Source organism: Myodes glareolus, chromosome 7 (genome assembly GCF_982192425.1).
Source record: "Myodes glareolus chromosome 7, mMyoGla1.1, whole genome shotgun sequence".
Classification (NCBI taxonomy): Eukaryota; Metazoa; Chordata; class Mammalia; order Rodentia; family Cricetidae; genus Myodes; species Myodes glareolus.
In genome coordinates, this window is record NC_142032.1 from 103,705,288 (window position 1) to 103,726,579 (window position 21,292).

General features: G+C 49.9%; 1 protein-coding gene across 1 annotated transcript in view; it reads left to right on the forward strand.

Moving 5' to 3' along the window:
- The window catches only part of Arhgef17 (Rho guanine nucleotide exchange factor 17), a 57,618-nt gene extending 39,528 nt beyond the window's left edge, over nucleotides 1-18,090 (forward strand). Inside the window, exons 3-21 of the mRNA XM_085692797.2 lie at nucleotides 2,985-3,167; nucleotides 4,848-4,964; nucleotides 5,169-5,261; nucleotides 5,385-5,561; nucleotides 5,877-5,927; nucleotides 6,189-6,298; nucleotides 6,403-6,488; nucleotides 8,382-8,500; nucleotides 8,819-9,032; nucleotides 9,529-9,602; nucleotides 10,116-10,312; nucleotides 10,488-10,789; nucleotides 11,197-11,446; nucleotides 11,692-11,778; nucleotides 12,090-12,157; nucleotides 12,536-12,684; nucleotides 13,456-13,630; nucleotides 13,712-13,981; nucleotides 16,593-18,090. Of these exons, the coding sequence (XP_085548923.2) occupies nucleotides 2,985-3,167; nucleotides 4,848-4,964; nucleotides 5,169-5,261; nucleotides 5,385-5,561; nucleotides 5,877-5,927; nucleotides 6,189-6,298; nucleotides 6,403-6,488; nucleotides 8,382-8,500; nucleotides 8,819-9,032; nucleotides 9,529-9,602; nucleotides 10,116-10,312; nucleotides 10,488-10,789; nucleotides 11,197-11,446; nucleotides 11,692-11,778; nucleotides 12,090-12,157; nucleotides 12,536-12,684; nucleotides 13,456-13,630; nucleotides 13,712-13,981; nucleotides 16,593-16,789 (2,919 nt within the window). The 3' untranslated portion in view covers nucleotides 16,790-18,090. The remainder of the gene's footprint in view (nucleotides 1-2,984; nucleotides 3,168-4,847; nucleotides 4,965-5,168; nucleotides 5,262-5,384; nucleotides 5,562-5,876; nucleotides 5,928-6,188; nucleotides 6,299-6,402; nucleotides 6,489-8,381; nucleotides 8,501-8,818; nucleotides 9,033-9,528; nucleotides 9,603-10,115; nucleotides 10,313-10,487; nucleotides 10,790-11,196; nucleotides 11,447-11,691; nucleotides 11,779-12,089; nucleotides 12,158-12,535; nucleotides 12,685-13,455; nucleotides 13,631-13,711; nucleotides 13,982-16,592) is intronic.
- The last annotated feature ends 3,202 nt before the right edge of the window (nucleotides 18,091-21,292 follow it).

The window sequence follows — 21,292 nt, forward strand, 5'->3', positions numbered from 1 at the left end:
CTAGTGTGACTGCCAAGGGAAAGACAGGAAACCAGGTAAGGGCTAGGGTCTTCTGTGGGCACAAGAAAACCTGAGGAGGGATTCTCAAGATGTCAGACAGGAAGAGTAGCCATGGAAGGACCCACTGCCATCCCCTAGTAAGGGTTGGTGGTGGTAGGGTCAGAGAGCCCTGGCTTGGGTCACTTATCTCCTTCTGGACGACAGGAGTTTGAGCCACTTCATTTTTCCAGTCCTTGGTTTCACCTGTAAAATCAAGTTATTTGTATATTTTCTCAGAGTATTCGAAGATGGAAGGATGGTGTTGCCTCTCGGGCCTGTTGGCAGAGAGGAGTGATTGGGTACAGACCAGACAGGCCTGGCGTCTGAGTCCGCTGGGCCCTATGAGGCAAGCAGGACAGGAGAAGGCCCCAAATTGAGATTTCTGAGTGGGAGGGGAGAGGTAGCGGTGAACCTAAGGCCTAGGGGTACCCGCAGCCTGGGAGTATGGATGGAAGACATCCCTCCAGGGTTCTGGAGCAAGACTCTAATGCTCAAACTTTGCTTCGCTTCCTGGTCACCTGTGTAAGCTGGAACAAATCTTGGGCACAGTTGTACCTCCCCTGTCCTGGCTATAGAGTGGAGATCATAATAGCCATTTTCCCAAATGCATATCTCAGGAGAGATGTGTGTAGCATCTCACATACTGCCTGCGTGTGTGCTGGCATGAGTATGTGTGCAAAATTGCTTCAACCTTTGTAAACCTTGTGAGATAGAAATTATGAGTTCTCTGAACAAGGAAACGAAGACTCAGAAGTTCAGTAGCAGACTCTGAAACAGATGGGCACTAGCTCAATGACCACTGCCTCCCAAAGTGAATTGGTAGGGTTCCTGCAAGACAAGGATTTGAGTAAAAGCATTAAGGCTTCTTGTGGTGGCACCTGTCTGTCATCTTGGTATTTTAAAGGTAGAAGCAGAATGGGGAGTTTAGGACTAGGCTGGGCTGCAAAGCAAGAGCCTGTCTCCAAAACAGAAAACGATACTAAAGGAGCCATGTGGTGATGTGTGCCTGCAACCTCAGCGTGAGTGGGCAACAGGGGGTCGGGATTCAAGGCTGGCCGACTACTTAGTTCAGATAAAAACAAACAGATAACAGAAAGGCACCACATACCAAGGTCAACAGCCAGGAGGTGGGATTTGAACCTGGGCCCCAAGTCTATATCCTTCTCTGGTGTCACCCCATCCTGGAGTCCTGCCTTGAGTCCCAATACTTCAGCTGAGAAGCAGCCTTTTCCTGAGCAGTTTTCCTCCCCTTGACCCCTGCACCCCTCCTCTCCTGACTCCAGAGGCCTTACTCCCTTTGACTTACTGTGTGATAGCTCATTTATTTCTTACACTGGATGGCTGCCCTCTTCCAGGGGTTCCAGCTCAGATGTGGGACTTTGGGCTGATACTCTTTGAGGGAATGTGGGTGTTAGCAGGGGCTGTATTGATGTTCAGTCATCTCATCTGCTATCCTGTGCCTGCTCCTCTTTAGGTGACCCAGAGGTGAGTGGTGTCACTTCTGCTCTGTGAGAAAAAACAGATCCTGACCCAGTCAGAGCCCTGATAGGGAGGACAGCTGCTAGCTACTCAGTCACCCTGAGCCTTTCAGAATCTTCAACCAGACAAGAGAATTAAATTCAGCTTGACTTTCAAATTTGCTTTACAAAACAAGCTAAATGTTTTTAAATGTTTAATATAAATGTTATTTTATAAATTAGCATCACAGCTGCCTTTTCAAGAACCGCCTTCATCTTTTTTGGCTTGCAGTTGCAGCATGGGCCAGTAGAGAGCGATCTCCTCATAAGCTTGCCAGCGGAGGGGCAGGATGTTGTTCATGCTTAGAAAACACCACTGAATGTAGATGTGTGTGGAAAACAGGAATTTTAGTCGCAGACTGCCCCGGAGATCCAGAAACTTTTTACCTAGTATTCAGTACAGGCCTCTAGTAACGTCGGAGTTGACTCCCAGGGCCCTGCCTGCTGTCACTTTAACACCTCACCCGAGGTCCACATGCAGTCCTGAGATGGAAGGCTTTCACACTTCAGTGAATCCAGAGTTCCCCGTACCATTGGTAGCATAGCATAATTTAATAGAGGGTTTTTTTTTCTCTTAAAGGCAACTAAAAAATACCATAGATTTGGTGAAATGAGGTTTTGTTTTCCATATTCCTTGTTTCATTTGACTCGATATATAAACTCTGCCAGGTCTTTTTATTGGTTTTCTCTTTCTTCTTTTCTTTTCTTTCTTTCTTTCTCTCTCTCTTTCTTTCTTTCTTTGTTGTTGTTTTGTTTTGGGGTTTTCTTTTTGTTTATTTTGTGTTTTTTTGTTTGTTTTGTTGTTGTTTTGGGTGGTTTTGGGTGGGGTTTTTTTGGTTTTTGGTTTTTGGTTTTTTGGGTTTTTTTGTTTTTTTTTTTTTGAGACAGGGTTTCTCCTTGTAGCTCTGGCTGTCCTGGAACTCACTCTGTAGGCCAGGCTGTCCTCAAACTCACAGAGATCTGCCTGACTGTGCCTCCCAAGTGCTGAGATTAAAGTTGTGTGCCACCACCTCCCAGCTACTGGCTATTTTTTGAGATAAGATCTCACTATGTAGCCCAAGCTGGCCTTAAATTCATGGTAACCCTCCTGTCTCAATCTCCTGAGGACAGATTGCAGGTGTAAACCACCACACTCATCTTTTGGGTCTTTCTTGTTCAAGACCTAGCATGTGGTAATTATCAATAAAATATTTGTTGTGTCACTGGGAGGGTCTCCTGGAAAGCGCCCCGCCCTCCATCGCCTTGCTTTCCTCCGAGCTCTTTCTCTGCACCCTGTCCTCTGACTAAGCCCGGGCTAGGCAAGAACACCATTTTAGGGGACGGAATCTTCCTGCCACTGCCGAGTTGCAGGCCCTGCGGAAAGGCAGTGCAGGTGAGGTGGGGGTGCCACGTCTGTAGGAAGACTGACTGGTCCTGTGGGTCCTCCAGGGCTACATGCAGCCCCTGAAGCAGCCGGAGAACTCCTTGCTGTGCGACCCATCTCTGGTGGACGAGATCTTCGACCAGATCCCTGAGCTTCTGGAACACCACGAGCAGTTCCTGGAGCAGGTGCGGCACTGTGTGCAGACGTGGCACGCCCAGCAGAAGGTGGGGGCCCTGCTCGTCCAGTCGGTGAGTGTCCTTGCTGCATCGCTGGTGCTGCTGCTGACCCAAGCCTCACTGATTCTCACCCATTCTGGCTGCCTCTATTTAATAACCATAGTTTATACCCTCTGGCATTTTTTACATGTGTATATCCTACACAGCATATATACCAGAGGCCCTGACTCTTGCATGAGTTTTTCAAGGTTCCTCAGTGGTGACTCAAAATTTCAAAAGAACCGCAAAAGCAAAAAGCAAAGTTACCAAAAAAGTTTCATTAAACTCCTGTAAATATGCTATTTCTTAAAAATGGTACTTATTTATGTGACTTTAATTATATTTAAAAAACATTTTTGCTACATTTTATAACTCCCAAGAAACTCTTTTTTTGTTGTTGTTGTTGTTTGTTTTGTTTTGTTTTTTCCGAGACAGGATTTCTCTCTGTAGTCCTGGTTATTCAGGAACTCACTCTGTAAACCAGGCTGACCTTGAACTCACAGATAACCGCCTGTCTCTGTCTCCCAAAAAGGCATGAGCCACCACCACCCAGCAAAAGTTCTTGGTGATAATTAATATATCATAACCAAACTCAAATAAATGGTTACTTAGAGCCACATAATTATAAAAACAAAACTGTAGAGAATCCTTCCAGAAAATTCAGTAAACCAAACCAAAAAATGGTTTACATAGCAAGTTTAAAGCCAATCAAAGTTACATTGTGAAATCCTATTTTTAAAAAAAAATGATAAATAAATTCAGGTCTGGAGAGATGGCTCAGCTGTTAAGAGCACTTCTAGAGGTCCTGAGTTCAATTCCCAGCAACCACATGATGACTCACAACCATCTGTAATGAGATCTAGTGCCCTCTTCTGTCCTACTACAATCACGCATGCAGGCAGAACACCCTATACATTATTAATAAATCTTAAAAAACAAATCCTATTTCTTTGGGATATGCACATGTTTTAATGTGTTCTTTATGAGGTGGAGTGTGGCCTTTAACCTAAATAGGTCTTAGTTTGTCCTTTTAGTGCTGTTACCTCCATCCTCGGTGTCACCAAGCTCGACCTCTGTCTGGACCTGGATGGTGACTCAGCCCAGGACAAGCCCTCCCAGGAGAACTTTCCTCCCTCATCCACTCAGGTTCAACCCTGTCCTGTCCAGAGACAGGGGCAGTTGGCACCTTAGATAAGCAGAGACTATAACATTGTATCTTAGCCTGTTCTTGGTGTAGAGATAGGAACCCAAGTATCCTCACTTGCAGGCAAGTCCCCGACCTAGCACCTACCATCAGCCAACCAGACGAATTAGCCACCAGCATGAGTCAGCCCATGGGAGCAGACTGCAGTCGGTGCCCACAAGGGGCTGACTGGGCTGGGAAGGGTGTTCCTGGTATCCCAGCAGCCAGAAGGGACTGAGGTCTGCCTGGCTGATTTGATGGTGTTGGAGACCTGGTGATAGGCTGTCCAGAAGTGAACAAACTAGGTCGGGGCTCGCACACACCCAGGCACATGTGCATGTGCTTACATGTAAACACACAAATGATATACCATGTACATACACACACACATCTGCTCATTCAGTCATATGTCACATATGCAACATGTATACATTTAGACAAAGACAGAGTAGTTAAATGGATGGAAACTAGGACAGGGTGAAGTGGGTGAGGGACACCTGAGTCTGCCTAACCTGCCTTTTCACCCACAGTTCTCCAAAGACGTCTTGGTGAACATTTATTCGGCCTATATTGATAACTTCCTCAATGCAAAGGATGCTGTGCGCATAGCTAAGGAGGCGAGGCCAGCCTTTCTCAAGTTCTTGGAGGTATGTGGCTTAGGGTAGGGATGGAAATACGCTCACCTCAGGCTAGCTATGGAGCATCTCAGGAGCTCTTGACCAGAGCACCATGGTGCTAGCAAGTGTGTCAGCCTCTGCCCCTGAGCTCAGCTGGAGGGACTTGCTAGGAGCCTCTCGTCCTGATATGTTATCCTCACATGGGGACTCCCTCCACTTTGTCTTGGGTTTCAGCAAAGCATGCGTGAGAACAAGGAAAAGCAGGCTCTGTCTGACCTCATGATCAAGCCTGTGCAGAGGATCCCACGATACGAGCTTCTGGTGAAGGTAGGTTTGGGGCTGGGGGGTGCATTCTACTCTCAGACTCCAGACAGGAAAGACAGTCCAGTAAGGAGCCGGAGTCCTTCCCGGCTCCAAGGGCAGCTAAGCAGATTCCCGCTTCCACCCCAGGATCTTCTGAAGCACACACCTGAAGACCATCCAGACCATCCACTCCTACTGGATGCACAGCGGAACATCAAGCAGGTGGCTGAACGCATCAACAAGGGAGTGAGGAGTGCTGAGGAGGCGGAGCGGCATGCCCGTGTGCTGCAGGAGATTGAAGCCCACATCGAGGGCATGGAGGATGTATGTGCCCACCCTGCCAGGCTCCATCCCACCGCTGTCTGTCTGCTCTGTCCCTGTCTGAGAGACTGTGGCCATCCACGTCCAGATCAGGGTCTGTGGTGTGCTTGATTCTGTGACCACAATGCCCCACCCTTCTATGTCTTCCTCCTCATCTGTCTGACCTTGTGTCCCTGGCTTGGCAGCCGTACAGCGTCCTGAACAAGGACAGGACATTGCTCTGGCTGACCTGGTTTATATAGTGGGCCAACCAGATCATTGCAGGATTAATGGATTAATAATTAGTTTCTAAGACCCCCTGTTTCTCCCACCCAACAGCTCCAAGCCCCTCTGCGGCGGTTCCTGAGGCAGGAGATGGTTATTGAAGTGGTAAGAAGTATCCCATTGGCTGCTTCCCCGTGTACCTCCACCCACCCAAGTTAATTCTTCTAGTGCCTGCTGCCCTCAGGTCTCCCCCAACCACAGCAGGAACCCTGGATAAGTCCTGACTCAACATAAACTGGGGGAGAGTCCTTCCCCCTCCTGGGACTTGCTGCTTCTGTGGACACTAGGAGCATATGGGTAGGCCTCTAGGCCTCTGGACTGTGCACACTCAGCCACTCAGCCTGAATCCCACTTTGAACTCTACAGAAGGCAATTGGAGGCAAGAAGGACCGATCCCTTTTCCTGTTTAACGACCTCATTATCTGCACCACCCTGAAACGGAAGTCAGGCTCCCTACGGCGCAGCTCCATGAGCCTGTGAGTGGCCAGGGTGGGGCTGGGTGGTGCAGGCAGGAGAGCCATTGATCTACCATGGGCTCTACTCCCTGCCCCAGCCAGAGCACCCCATTGGCTACCCACAGGTACACAGCAGCCAGTGTCATTGATACGGCCAGCAAATACAAGATGCTGTGGAAGTTGCCGCTGGAAGACACAGACATCATCAAAGGTAAGACTGACTTGAATCTGTCAGAAAGATTCTGGTGTTGGGTTCTTCCTCCGAGAAGTCTTTCAGTGTGAGCTCTGTCTGGCCTGTTTGGCTGCCTGTCCGTCAGTTTTCCTGCTTTTGTGCCTTACTTTCCATCCTATATGAGGGGCTGGTTTTGAAGGACCGGGTTAGTGTCCATGCAGCCAGTCCTAGGTATCCATGTAAACCATCCTCGTGGGGCTGCAGAGCAGTCACTGTAACTGTAGTGAGCCATTGAGTCAGCTGCTGTTTGAGGACCTGCTGTTAGCTGGTATAGTTCCATTCCCACTGAACACCCAGGAGCAGAGTCCCAATGACGGGTTGATTAAGGGGACTCGGGTGGCTTGGGGCTGAACCTGCCAGGAGCTGGACACCCTGAGGACCTCTTCTGCTGTCTTTCATCCCCTTTTGCTGTGTAATGACCCCAGTCTCTGCTAGCTTGTCACTCCAGAACTGACTCTAAGCCTACCTGAGAGGGGGACTCAGATGAACCAGCTTGTCCCACAGGGACCCAGGGTGAGGACTGAGCCCGCCTCATCTCTTCTCACTAGGAAACAGAGCAGTTGATAGCATGACCCACTCCTGGGCATCCATCTGTGTGGCACAGGAATAAAGCAGGGTGGAAATGGAAGAAAGCAGATTTTGGCGTAGAAGAGTAACATTCAGCTGCAGGAGACTGTCTTAGTATGGTTCCGTGTAACTACAATAAAAACCAAACCAAACACCCAAATAATAAATTCCAAAGTAGGGATTTATTGCTCCCTGTTCCGAAACCTTCCAGTATAAGACACAGGCCTATCTGGTGTCTGCTGAGGGGTCTGTTCCACCTACACGTCCTCACTAGGTGAAAAGGTTAAATGAACTGTCCCAGGTTTTGTGTTGGTCAGTGTGGCGCTGACTCACTGTATAGACCAGGCTGGTCTTGAACTCAAGAAATCTGCCTGCCTCTGCCTTCTGAGTGCTGAGATTAAAAGCATGAATCCCATTCATGAGGATACCACCATATGACCTTGTCACCTCCTACACCGATACCAGGGAAGTATTTCAACATAAACTCTGAGGAGACACAAACATTCAACTGTGGCTAGGTTTTCCAAGGCTTGTTGGCCCATCAGGTCCACAGCCCTGCTCTGCACATATCCTCTGAAACAGTACCAGAGTCTGTGTCCGTGGTGCCCATGTCTCTGTAGGGTCCTTCCAGGCATCACTTGCCATTCCCCATGGTCATCTTCCCATTCTATGGCCTGTGACAGCTGCCCATGTGTGCTGCATAAACAGGAGCAGAGAGGACAGCGAAACCTGTCATTTAGAAAAAAGCAAGGAGAACAGCTTCCTGTCCCTTAATTTCAGTACTTAACTGCCCAGCCTTGCAGTGAAGACACAGCCCTCTGGTTGTTTACTAGCCTGGAGTGGACGTACACCCCAGGTAGTGAGGTGAACGTTCTGAGCTGGTCTATAGGGTTGACCTCTTGGAATGATCAGCTGTGGGAGAAGACCAGAAAATTAGGGCACCAGCTCCTAGTAACCTCCTTCCCAGGGAGGCAAGTCTCTCAGTCAGCAAACTGAATTACCAGGGCTGTCTGTTTGGCAGTTCCCCCATGAGGCTGCACCCCGGTGTCTTCTGGAGCTCACATGACCTACTGAGCCATCTCTACTCTTCTAGCAAGTTCTCCAAGAGTCAGACATCCTGTGTGTGTGCTCCTAAACCAAGCCCAGTCCCCTCCTCCCAGGCTTGGGACTTTTCTGAAAGCTGCCTGCTAACCTTGTTTCTGAAAGCTTGGGTCTGGAGACCCGTCTCACAACCAGCTGCAGAAGTGTGTCTGTCCAAGTCTGACCTTGTCTTATCTGTCCACGGCTTTCTTCTGTTCCTGCCAGGGGCGTCTCAAGCCACCAATCGGGAGAATATCCAGAAGGCCATCAGCCGCCTGGATGAGGACCTTGCTACCCTGAGCCAAATGAGCAAGCTCTCTGAGAGCCTTGGCTTTCCCCATCAGGTCTGTGCCCTGAGCTGAGACAGGGTTGGGCTGGGACTTCCCCTGACCTTGTCTGAGGGAGAGACAGTCTTGGCATTTGCCTGAGGAAGCAGTTGGTCCTGTCACTTATCTGAAGGGGAAAATTATAGTCTTGCTCCCACTTAAGGGAAGTGACAGGTCCCAGGTCTGAGAGAGGAGACATCTAGCAAGGAGAGGGGCCCAGCCCTGTCTATGGTGGGAGGAAGACATTGTCTGAGGAGAGAGCCAGGTCCTTATGTTCAAAGTGCAGATGCTCATGTGGTGAGACTTTGGCCTGAGGCCTGGGGTCTTCTCCCACAGAGTCTGGATGACGCGCTGAGGGACCTCTCTGCCGCCGTGCACCGGGACCTATCGGAAAAGCAGGCACTGTGCTACTCGCTCTCCTTCCCACCCACCAAACTGGAGCTGTGTGCCACCCGGCCCGAGGGCACCGACTCCTTCATCTTTGAGTTTCCCCACCCCGATGCCCGCCTGGGCTTTGAGCAGGCCTTCGATGAAGCCAAAAGGAAGCTGGGTGAGCCAGGGTTCATGCTGGTATCTCCTTAGAGCCTCTGGGCAGTCCTGACTTAGGAGCCAGACCTCCCTGAACCGCTGTCTCCTGTCTTCCAGCAGCGGATTAGGACGGGTAGACTGAGACCTCTTCAGTGAAACAGCGGGTTGGGCATTAGCTCTGGCTTCTAGCTCCTCCCTGGCGGGAAGGGGCTCCCAGACAGTCATTTTAGGACAGGGACTCCAGCATAGATGTGAACAGCCAAGACCTTCCTCTTCCTCAGTATGGCTGATTCCTGGGAAGTTATTGATTAATTCTGTAACTTAGAGACCCGGGACTATCTCCTCATTGTGCAGAAGATGAAACTGAGATCAAGAGCAGACGGGGTGTAGCCCGTAACCTCTCCTTCTAGCAGGCCCTCCCTAGGGAGATTCTGGCGAACAGGAGGAAATGGGATGGGGTGGGAACAAAGGCAGAGTAAGGTGGGTGCTAAGTGGGTGTCCTGTCTCCTCTACTACAGCATCCAGTAAAAGCTGTCTAGACCCTGAGTTCCTGAAGGCCATCCCCATCATGAAAACTCGCAGTGGCATGCAGGTGTGTGTGTGTGTGTGTGTGTGTGTGTGTGTGTGTACGCGCACGCACACGTGTGAGCCATGTAGATGTTATCCATTCAAAGCTACTTGTGTATGAATCTTTGTTTTGTGTGCCACATCTCATATGTGTTTGAAACATTGTGATTGCTCCCTGTGTCTGAGTATATGCATGTGCACACTGCATGTGTATCATATGTATATAAGCATGTGCATTTGAACACTGATTAATTTGATTTGAGGTCTAGTCTAATTCATGCCCTTGTATGAGTTTTCATACCTAACCAACAGTACCAGCATCATATATTAATAGATTCATGCATCCATGGTCCTATTCAGGGTACACTTATGTGAAACTACAGATTAGGGTAGTATTTGTATCACAAGCACGGTACATTTGGTGCAGAGTGATACATGCAAGCTTGCCACCCCTCTGTTCTGCTGGGGACTGTGGTAGAGTGAGATATTGGCGTAATTCTAACATTCCCCTTTCCCTGCCCATTGGGATTTCCCACAGTTTTCATGTGCTGCCCCCACCCTCAGCAGCTGCCCAGAGCCAGCACCAGAGGTGTGGGTATGCAACAGTGATGGCTACGTGGGTCAGGTGTGCTTGCTAAGCTTGAGAGCAGAACCAGACGTGGAGGCCTGCATTGCCGTTTGCTCTGCCCGCATTCTCTGTATCGGAGCGGTGCCAGGTCTGCAGCATCAACCGCGGTAAGGCCTTGGTGAGCCTAGGAGACTAGCCTCTGTCCCAGAACACACCGAGGTTAACCTCCAGGGCCGGTGGGCCGGGCCTGGTGGGCGGGCTGTCTGTGGGCGGGGTCGGGTCAAGTGGCTATCTCGGACGCCTCCTAGCGGCAGCATTTGTTCTTTTCCCCTTTGTCTCTAGAGAGCAGCCAGAGCCCTTGAAGGGTCCCCCAGAGTCCACCCTGGAGCCCGCTGGACCCGAACTAGATGTGGAGGCCACAGCTGATGAGGAGCCACCAACACTGGCAGAGCCAGGGACTCAACCTTGCCTGCACATTTCCATCTCAGGATCTGGGCTGGAGATGGATCCAGGCCCTGCCAAGGGTGACCCCCAAGCTGAATTGGTGCCCTTTGACAGCGACTCTGATGATGAATCCTCACCTAGCCCCTCTGGGACATTGCAGAGCCAAGCCAGCCAATCTACCATTTCCTCCAGCTTTGGCAGTGAGTGTGGGTGGAAATTGGGAGCAGTGGGTGAGGAGACACTAATGCAGGCAGAGGCTGGAATCAGTTCACTAAGGGGGACTGTAATAGTGAGGACTCAGAAGGCAATGAGTCAGACGTGGGGTCCTGGAGACTTTGGAGTACACTGTTAAGGGAGATGGACATTGGGTATTGGAAGACTGGCATATGGTAGCTAGTCCCTCCATAAGGGTGTGGCTGAATTTAAGATGGCCAGATAAGGACCAGGACCTGTAGTATGTGCTGAGAGTGCACAGGGGAAAGGCCTTAGTACATACAAGGACCAGGGTCAGGAAGGATGTGGCCAGGAAGGACTCAGTGAGGCCTAGGAAGATGTTAGATTTCTGCCTGGTGGAGTGGAACAGAGATAGAGACCTTTGTCCCTTCAGATGAGGAGACCCCAAGCTCCAAGGAAGCCACTGCAGAGACAACCAGCTCTGAGGAAGAGCAGGAGCCTGGCTTCCTGTCACTCTCTGGCTCCTTTGGGCCAGGCGGTCCCTGTGGCACCAGCCCAATGGATGGAAGAGCCCTTCGCCGTTCCAGCCGTGGTTCCTTCACAAGGGGCAGTCTTGAGGACTTGTTGAGTGTGGACCCTGAGGCCTACCAGAGTTCCGTGTGGCTGGGCACTGAGGATGGATGGTAGGGGCAGGGGAAGGTCTGGGACAAAGCTCTGGAAATCATATGGTGTCCTGAAGCAGAAGCAAGAGTGGTGGGACGGGGATTGAGTCTAGTCTTGGGGGTTCTGCTAGCTGAGGATACTCAGGAGACGCTATTAAGTTGTGTCAGTACCTGGTGTAGAGGAGGTGGGGAGAAGGCAAAAATGAAGGAATGGCTCTTGGGGCTGGTAGGTTTGACTGCTTGTCACAGATGCCCTCCATCCACAGTGTCCACGTCTACCAGTCCTCTGACAGCATTCGTGATCGCAGGAACAGCATGAAGCTCCAACACGCAGCCTCTGTGACCTGCATCCTGTAAGGCCCCGGGTTGCCCTTCCCACCCAGAGTCTTCTTGGCCAGCACATAGGCCAGCTCTATTCTTCTACCCCTGCTCTACTGGCCCCTCTTTTCTGGGGAAGATGCAGAACAGAGGCCTGCACCAAGGCCAGCTGTGTGTCTTCCACTGCTGCCTCTCAGCCGCAGGTCCCCCCACACACACACACTTTGAGGGTAAAGAATAAAAAGAGGTAAATTCTCAAGACCAGAGTCAATGTCCCCTTGAGTCCCTTGGCCCCAGGATGCCCACTTCAACCTCTGGAACTGCATTGTTACTTCTTTTTTCTCAGGTATCTGAATAACCAGGTGTTTGTGTCCTTGGCCAATGGCGAACTTGTAGTTTACCAAAGGGAAGCAGGTATGTGCCCCACACACCCTTCCACCCTTATCCCTTTTGTGGTAACTGAGTTCTCTTCTGGGAGAACGAATGAGAACTTGTAGGTCGCAGACTTTGGGCAACTCCCGGGTCCCTATCTTTTCCTAGAAATGAAAGCATTCACTAGGCGGCTCACACTTCTATCTCCAGCCCTCAAGTGGCAGAGGCAGTTGAATCTCTGAGTTCAAGGCCAGCCTGGTTTACGTAATGAGTACCAGGGTAGCCAGGGCTACACAGAGAAACCCTGTCTCTAAAACCCAAATGATAGAATGGAACATTCAGATTTCTTTTCAGGGAAGGCTGAGACAAATTTAGGTCTACACTAAACTTTATGTTTTCTTTAACTCATTTCTTCTCTAGGGCGTTTCTGGGACCCCCAGAACTTCAAATCAATGACTCTGGGTGCCCCAGGGAGCCCCATCACCAAGATGGTGTCTGTGGGTGGACGGCTGTGGTGTGGCTGCCAGAACCGGGTCCTTGTCCTGAGCCCTGACACGCTGCAGCTGGAGGTAGCCGGGCTGGGGAACAGAACTGGTGATCTGGGATGAGCTGGGGTCACAGAAGAGGGAGATGAGACCAGAGAGACAGAGAGGCATCCAGCTGAGGGGTTTGGACCTTTCCCTGAGCCCTCTCTCGATTTATCAGGCCAGTCTCTACCCTTCCCTGAGCCTCATTTCCACTCTAGCTAATGAGGAAGACAGCAACTGCCCATATGTTTAGAATTCCTCATTCATGCCCCTGTTGTATCCTATCTGTGCAATATTGGGATCCCTGGAGTACATAAGGGTCCTTCCTGATGTCACCAACCCTTAAGATAAACTTTACATACAAACCATAAGTTCCCAGCCTAGGCAGTACCTAAGGACCACAAATTTCCTTGGGTTTCATGGCTGAGTTGAAGGTTAAGGCTTGGGGTCAGGCCCTGGTTCTGTGACTAGCCTGGCATGTGACCATGGGCCTTTAGGGTGTGACTTTTTCCTCCTAGGCTAACACTTCCCCATCCATCCAGGGAGAGACCAATGACTGACTGGTTTTAAACCCACACTTTAGTCACTCAAGTTTCATAGGGAAAGGGCACCCCTTTTTACTTCTGGAGGATTAAGTGGGGAAGCTTTGAAATTGATCATCCAGACGCAGGACCAAGCCTGCCTTGGCTGTCAATCTGGGCAGGTATCTAGAGGGGTTTGTGGGGAGCTATGTGTGGGATGGGCAATGGTGGGGTTCAGGCAGAAGAGCAGCTTTGCCAACTACCACCTGATCTCTGCCCTCCTCCCCTATAGCACACATTCTACATGGGGCAGGATTCCAGCCGAAGTGTGGCTTGCATGGTCGATTCCAGCCTGGGTGTGTGGGTGACCTTGAAAGGTAGTGCCCACGTTTGTCTCTACCACCCAGATACCTTTGAGCAGCTGGCGGAGGTAGACGTCACCCCTCCTGTGCACAGGATGCTGGCAGGTACTGACTTTTCACTCCCATCCTGGGGGAGGCCTAGGCAGGGCCAGCCTACAGGCGCAGTGATGCCATTTCTCCCCACAGGCTCCGATGCCATAATCCGACAGCACAAGGCAGCCTGCCTGAGGATCACAGCACTGCTGGTGTGTGAAGAGCTACTGTGGGTGGGCACCAGTGCTGGGGTTGTGCTGACCATGCCCACAACCCCAAGTACCATCAGCTGCCCACGAGCACCTCTCAGCCCGACTGGCCTCGGCCAGGGGCACACTGGCCATGTCCGCTTCTTGGCAGCAGTCCAGCTACCTGATGGCTTCAACCTTCTCTGTCCAACCCCACCACCTCTCCCAGATACAGGTGGGTCTGCACTTCCACTCCCATCCAAGGGCTCTGCCTGGGGAGGCTCTGAGCAGGTGAAACGGGTAGAAGTGAAGCCTGTTATAAGAAAGACTGCAGAGCCCATGGATGAACCTGTGTGTGTGCCTGTGCATGAGCATGAAGTGCTGTCCAGGGGGGCATTGTAGGAGACAGGAAGTGAACCATAAGCTAATAAGGGCAAATATGCTCATGGGAAATATATCCTGTTGTATGTGTTTCTTAACCAGGAAGTGGGGCTGGAGAGATGGCTCAGTGGTTAAGAGCACTGACTGCTTTTCCAGAAGACCTGGGTTTAATTCCCAGCACCCACATGGCAGCTCACAACTGTCTATAACTCCAGTTTCAGGGGACCCGACACCCATAGCAAAACACCAGTGTACATAAAATGGAAACAAATAAATTTTAAAAATATATACTAGGAAGTAAAGCAGAGCTAGAAATGTGGTATAGGAAGGAAATGATGTTCAGAACAGGAAATAGAAGTAGCACCAGAAAAGAGGATACAGAGTGGTATAGGGCAGGGAACAGGATTCGAGAGTGAAGCAACAGGAAAATGAGGTGCTTCACAGAGGTCACAATGAGCAGAGTCTTGCTTCAGATGACAAGACGGGGAGTCAGGAGGCAGTGAAGCCTGAGTCAGGAGCTGTGTGGACCGACTGGAGAGGGTGTCAGGTGCACTCGCTCACACATCAGAGAGCAGCGGCGTATGTTCTGAGTGCTCACAGAGCCCTAGATGGTGTCAGCCCACACAGCTGTGCTGTACGGGATACTAGATGAGCAGCCTGTTCCTGTGGGAACCTGATGAATGAAACAGAAGATTTAGTCAGAGCTATAGTAAACCCAGGTGGACAAGGCCCGCTGTTTACAGTAAACTCTCCCTTAAGGTAACTAGCAGGGTATACTTTGGGAAAGTTAAAACACTTAGCATAGTCCTGTTATAGGAAAAGGCTTTGCATGCATGTAACTCTGGGATCAATCCCCAATCAGAAAAACAGAGAAGATAGAAAGAAAATAAATATGCACTACATACTTGTAACACGTGTTCTGCATCTGAACAGTGTGCTACATTTCTACGTGACTGGCTGTACAGTAGGTCTGTTTATACCAGCATTATCCTAGACACATGACTGATGTGACATATTGCCCAGAAGATGGCCACCAACTTCCCTAAGAGATGAGGATTTTTCGGTTTCAGTGACCAAAATTTTATTGTGCAGCACATGTCTGTAATTACAGTGAGGACCTTATATATGCAGAAATCAGTAAAGATGGAAAGTGGCTAGGAAACTAATGTCGTTCCTGACCAGAAAACATAGGCTGGGGTGGGGATGGGATGGCTGGAGACATGGTGTAGTTCATAAAGTGCTTGCACGGCAAGCATGAGGACTCAAGTTCAAATCCCCAGCACCCAAGTAAAAGCCACATGCAGTGGCACTTGTCTAATTACAGTACTGGGGAGGCAGAGATGGGATCCAGGGGCTCGTTGGCCACTCAGCCTAGATAGACTAATGGATGAGATCCAAATTCAGTGAGAAACCCTGACCTGTAAAAGAAGAAGGAGAAGGAGGGGCCTCAAGAGATGGTTCAGCAAGTAAGAGCACCTCTTATAGAGGACCAAAGTTCAGTTCCCAACACTCAAATCAGGCTACACTGTGTCCTATAACTCCTGCTCCAGGGACTCCAATGCCCTCTTTTGGCCTAGGCAGGTACACACACGTGTGTGCATGCGCACACACACACACACGTGCACAAATAAAAATAAAATAAATCTTTAGAAATTCCTTTAAGCTGGATGGTGGTGGCACACGCCTTTAATCTCATTACTTGAGAGGCAGAGGCAGGCAGATCTCTGTTTGAGGCCAGCCTGGTCTACAAAGTGAGTTCCAGGACAGCCAGGGTTATACAGAGAAACCCTGTTTCGGTAGGAAAAAAAAGAAAAGAAAGAAATTCCTTTAAAAAATAAGAAAGTTGGGCCGGAGAGATGGCTCAGTGACTAAGAGCATTGCTTTCTCTTCCAAAGGTCCTGAGTTCAATTCCCAGCAACCACATGGTGGCTGTAATGAGGTCTGGCACCCTCTTCTGGCCTGCAGACATATACACAGACAGAATATTGTATACATAATAAATAGATAAATATTTAAAAAAACAAAAAAAAATAAGGAAGTTGAGGGTTGTGACACAACCTTTAGTCCCCACACTCTAGAGGCAGAGGCAGATGGAACTCTGCAAGATCTCGGCTAACCTGGTCTACATAGTGAGTTCCAGGCACCTTTGGCGTCCACACACATGCATGTACACTGTATGCACACACACTCACATGAATATGTATATGCACTATGCATACAGAAAGGATAAATGCACATATGTGTGCATTCACACATAGCGGAGATAAGAAAGGTGACTGCCAAGAGAGTGGACTTTTGTTCTGGTATGGGAATTCTTGGTTTACAGGAAATGTGTGTGTCTTACTATCTTCTGGGAAGTAGAAGGAGAGGCCTCAGCCTGGGAAGAGATAGACAGGCTGAGGGCAGGTGGACAGGTGAAGTTACAAATTGCTTCAGGTTGACCAATCCTCCTCTTTATTCCTCAGGCCCTGAGAAGCTGCCATCCCTGGATCACCGGGACTCCCCTCGACACCGAGGCCCCACCTCAACTCGGCCTAAAATGCTGGTTATCAGTGGTGGTGACGGCTATGAGGACTTCCGACTCAGCAGCGGGGGCGGCAGCAGTAGTGAGACTGTGGGCCGAGACGACAGCACAAACCACCTCCTCCTATGGAGGGTGTGAGCGTGCCCACTGTGGCCCAGTACTCACCTGTCCACCTGCCCTCAGCCTGCCTGTCTCTTCCCAGGCCACAAGCAGCCCTTGAGCAGAGTGTCCAAGCAGGGGCACACCGTGTGGACACTCTCTCACCTTTGTGGAAACATTCCTGGTAGAATACTGCCAGCCAGGCCGAGGCCTCTCCCACTTGCCGACTGCTCGGGGGCTCACACATTTGGAGCCAGGGTGGAGATGTGGGGGCTCCCCAGGACCTTTGTGCCTGGAGCTTCTACCAAAGACAGAGCTGGGCCTGGACCCCACAGGGCTGGGAAGGCCATGTGCAATATGTGGAGGGGTTTCTGGGGCAGTGGGAAAGCTAAGAGGCAGCATCCTTTCCTATGTACAGTATTTATGTTACTTTTTAGATGAATACTTTCCAAAGCACTTATTTATGCGGTAACTTAAGGCAGGACATGATGTGAGGAAATGACAGAACGATAAAGTCTGTTCTTGTGTGAGAGACCACCCTGGAGCCCTAACCAAGCTTTCCTGGAGGGACCAGTGCCCATCACACACACACACACACACACACACACACACACACACACACACACACACACTTACTCTGCATGTTCAGAGCACTAAGACACTGTCCGTTAAGATAAACTCCAGCCCTCCCTGACAGGGCTGCCCATCCTAATGCAAAAGCAAAGTTTGCTCAAGTGCCCTCAGGGGGGTGGTAACTCTCACTGGGCATCTTCCCGGCTTTAGCACTTCCAAGGTGTTGGTGGTGCCTAAGGTTCCTTATTTTGGGAACATTGATGGATCTGGGACAGGGCTTTCTCAGGTAAGAGAAAGGGCCTTCCCTCCTCACAACTGGCCCTAGCCCAGCTCCTGCCTCCCCATGTCTTATGCACTGTCACAATGGTAACCTTGGGAGTGGACCTATGGGTCCCCTTTCTCTGACCACTGAATTGAATCCCTTTCTAAACACCCCATCCTGCCAGGACCAGCCCCTTTAGGAAGAAACCCCCTCCCAATGTTGAGGGACTAGACATAGCCTTTTTAACTGGGAAAGCTTCCACTTTCGGGCAGTCTCTCCCTCATGTCCAGGCTGCAGGGAGCCACCCTGCCCCTCAGCCCCTTGCTTCAGCTACAACTCCAAAGGTCTGGTTTCAGATAGGGTTTGTTTGTTCTGTTTGATTTTGTTTTTCTTTGGGGTGGGTGGGTCATTGCGGTCTTAGAGTATGTTTCTCTTGCTACCAAACAGTCATGTATTAACTCTCCTCGGATGATGAAATTTAAAGTCAATAAATAGAAACACCAAATGATGGGTCCCCCTTGGCCTTGGGACATAAGGGCCTACTGCCAGCCCCCTCAGGGCTCTGTCTCCCCGAGGTTTCCTGATTCTGACTCCCTTAGACTGAAGGAGCAGATGAAAGGTGCTGGGGTGATAGGGTTAGCACTGGCCTGCTGTGTTTTCATGAGCGGGTAACTGTGCCTGTCTGGGCCTTAGTTTCCTCAGAAGAGCGAAAGAATTTTGAATGTTAGAATTACCTACAAATCATACACATCAATAGTGTATCAATCAAAAGCTCCGAAGTCAGTCCAGAGTCAGGCTTGGGAATCAGAAGCAGTCGTGCTCCAGTCAAGGAGCCAGGGCAGTAGAGGTCCTGTCTAAGGCTCCTGGGAAGCAGAACTAGAACCCCAGTCTGTCTGATTCTGGTCCAGAGAGGTGTGCCGTTAAACTAGACTGCAAAGAATGCAAGTGTCCAGCAGCATGGGACAAAGAGCCCCTCACACTGTGGTGGCCCTCCCAATAACGGAAAGGTCATGCCTCATCTCCGCTTAGTTAATCCAAATGACTTCCTTCAAAAAATTTAGTATCTGGGACTAGAACAATAATGGTTTAGTGGTTAAGAGCAGTGACTGTACTTCCAGAGGACCAAGGTTCAATCCCCAGCACCTACATGGCCACTCACAAACATCTCTAACTGCAGTCCCATGGGATCAGATGCCCTCTTCTGGTCTCCAGGGCTACTGCATGCATGCACATGGCCACAGACCTATATGCGGGCAAAACATTCATACACACAACATAATGAATTTCTTTAAAAAAAAAAAAACAACAACTAGGTTTCTGGTCTGAAAGGGTTGACAGACTGTCTTATTGGCATGTGGGAAGGCTGAGGCAAGATGATCTTGAATTCAAAACCAGCTTGGACCAGGTATTGATGGCACTAGGGAGTTGGTGGCAACTGGATCTTTGGAATTTTTTTTTTCCTTTTTTGGTTTTTCGAGAGCTTCTCTGTAGCTTTGGAGCCTGTCTTGGAGCTCGCTCTTGTAGACCAGGCTGGCCTCGAACTCACAAAGATCTGCCTGCCTCTGCCCCCTGAGTGCTGGGATTAAAGGCGTGTGCCACCACCGCCTGGCTAATCTCTGTGAATTGAAAGCCATCCTGGCCTACCTAGCAAGTCATAAGCAAGTCAGTGCTACATAGTGAGACACCCCTCCCATCTCAAAGCAAAACTAACAACTTGGTCTATGTGGCAAGATCTTGCTCCACCCCCCAAAAAAGGAAAAGAAAAGAGGGTAAGTGTAGGTGTGTGTTTTGCAACTCACACCCCTCAAGGGTCTGCTGGGTCTCCAACACATGTATAGGCTATCCTGTTAGCATCGTTTTATCGAGGAGAGGATCCTGCTTATGTGGATTCAAGATGAAATGGAAGGATTGCAGACTGGAACTGAACAGATTCTGTGTGGAATCTTGACTGCCACTCACCAACCATGTGACCAAGCCAAATTATTTCCTTCTTGGTAAAAGGGTCTGATGATCTCTTCTACCCTACTGGATGTTTGACTGGTACATAGAGTTTTTGGAATACAGGGTTCACTCTGGGGCTAAAATCAAGTGTGCCTGCTCCTAGAGACCTGAGCTGTCAGTGACAGGGCTCAGTGATCTAGACTTCGAAGGCCAACCTCAGGCCCCTCCCTCCCTGCCACTAGTCCAGTCACTGCGCTTCTGTCCGTGGCTGTCACTGTCAGTGCTTCAGCTGTTTCTGCTACCGTTGACAGAGGCAAGAGCAGACTTCACCTTCAGCACTAGACACACGGAGCTGGGTCTGCACACCTTCCCAGTGTAAGCAAGCACTCCTGTAGAAACAGAGCTGGCCCATTGCCCTGCCATTTAGAAGACCACCTTCCAGGACGTGGGCTGGCTTGGGTCAGGCTCTCAGCCTGTGCCGCTTTGCTCTGAATAGGGAAATGCTGAGGGAACAGGCCTTAGGTTCAGCCTAGGGAGGCTCCTGGAAGAACTGCCTCACCTAAAACATGGTTTACAACCTGGGCTATTCATTATAGTTCACTGGGGGCACAGGCCCATGGAAGGCCAATTAAATGAGAATCTTAGATTGGACCCAGGTATCAGTATTGTTGTTGGAAACCACTGGCATCCGGGCTGTGGTGGCACACACCTTTAATCCCAGCACTTGGGAGGCAGAGGTGGCGAATCTCTGTGAGTTCCAGGCCAGCCTGGTCTACAAGAGCTAGTTCCAGGACAGGCTCTGTAGCCACAGAGAAACCCTGTCTCAAAAAACCAAATGAAAAAAAAAGAAAGAAAACCACTGACATCTAACATTTGTAGGAGAAAGTAAACAAACCCGTGTATAGCTCAGCAGAGGTATGTAAAAGCCAAGAGGCATCATCCACAGCTCCCCTTACAATCTTAGCTGTCCAGGCTTGAGACAACACAGAGTATGTGTTTGCCAGACATAGAGAACTGCCTTAAAGTGCATGGTTATGGGTGAGAGGAAGCAGGACCAGGGTTTGATGTGAAGCAAGGAGGGGTGAAAGAGACTGGTGTGAGAGTCTACTGTACAGACCGGAGAGGAGGAGAGATGGAAGCACTAGACAGACACTCTGAGAGTAGAACATGTTCCCAGCTTCACGCAAGCCTACTATGGCACTCGCCATACAATAAGTCTTCAATAAATGTTGATTCATAGTCAATGAAATAAATATTGGAGAATCCAGTTGAGACACAGATGTATGTCTTTTTGCTTTTTGAGATGGGGTCTGTAGCTGAAGATGACCTTGAACTTCTGACCCTCCTGCCACTACCTCCTGAATGCTGGGATTTGAAGTGTGTGCTACCACAACCAGTTTTATACAATGCTGAGAATCAAATGCAGGGTGTTGCTCATGCTTGGCAAGCATTCTCTCTCTGGGCTACATCACTGAACTAGATGTAGGTCTTGCCTACAAGAGTGCAGTAAACCCAGTTTCCTTTTGCTGCTTGCTGCAAACCGCAGCTGGGCTCCCTAATCCCTAGTGGTCTCAGAAGGTTGTGGCCACAATTTGCTTTTCTGATGAGGAAATTCAGTATCTTCCTCAAGGTTACTCACCAATCAGGAGGCAGAACTGGATTTGCTCTGCTCAGGTATTGACACCGCGTGGGAGGTGGAGGTAGCCACACAGAGTAGCTGGAGAGAGCGGAGCTGCCCGAGCCACAGGTAGTCACATGGACTCATA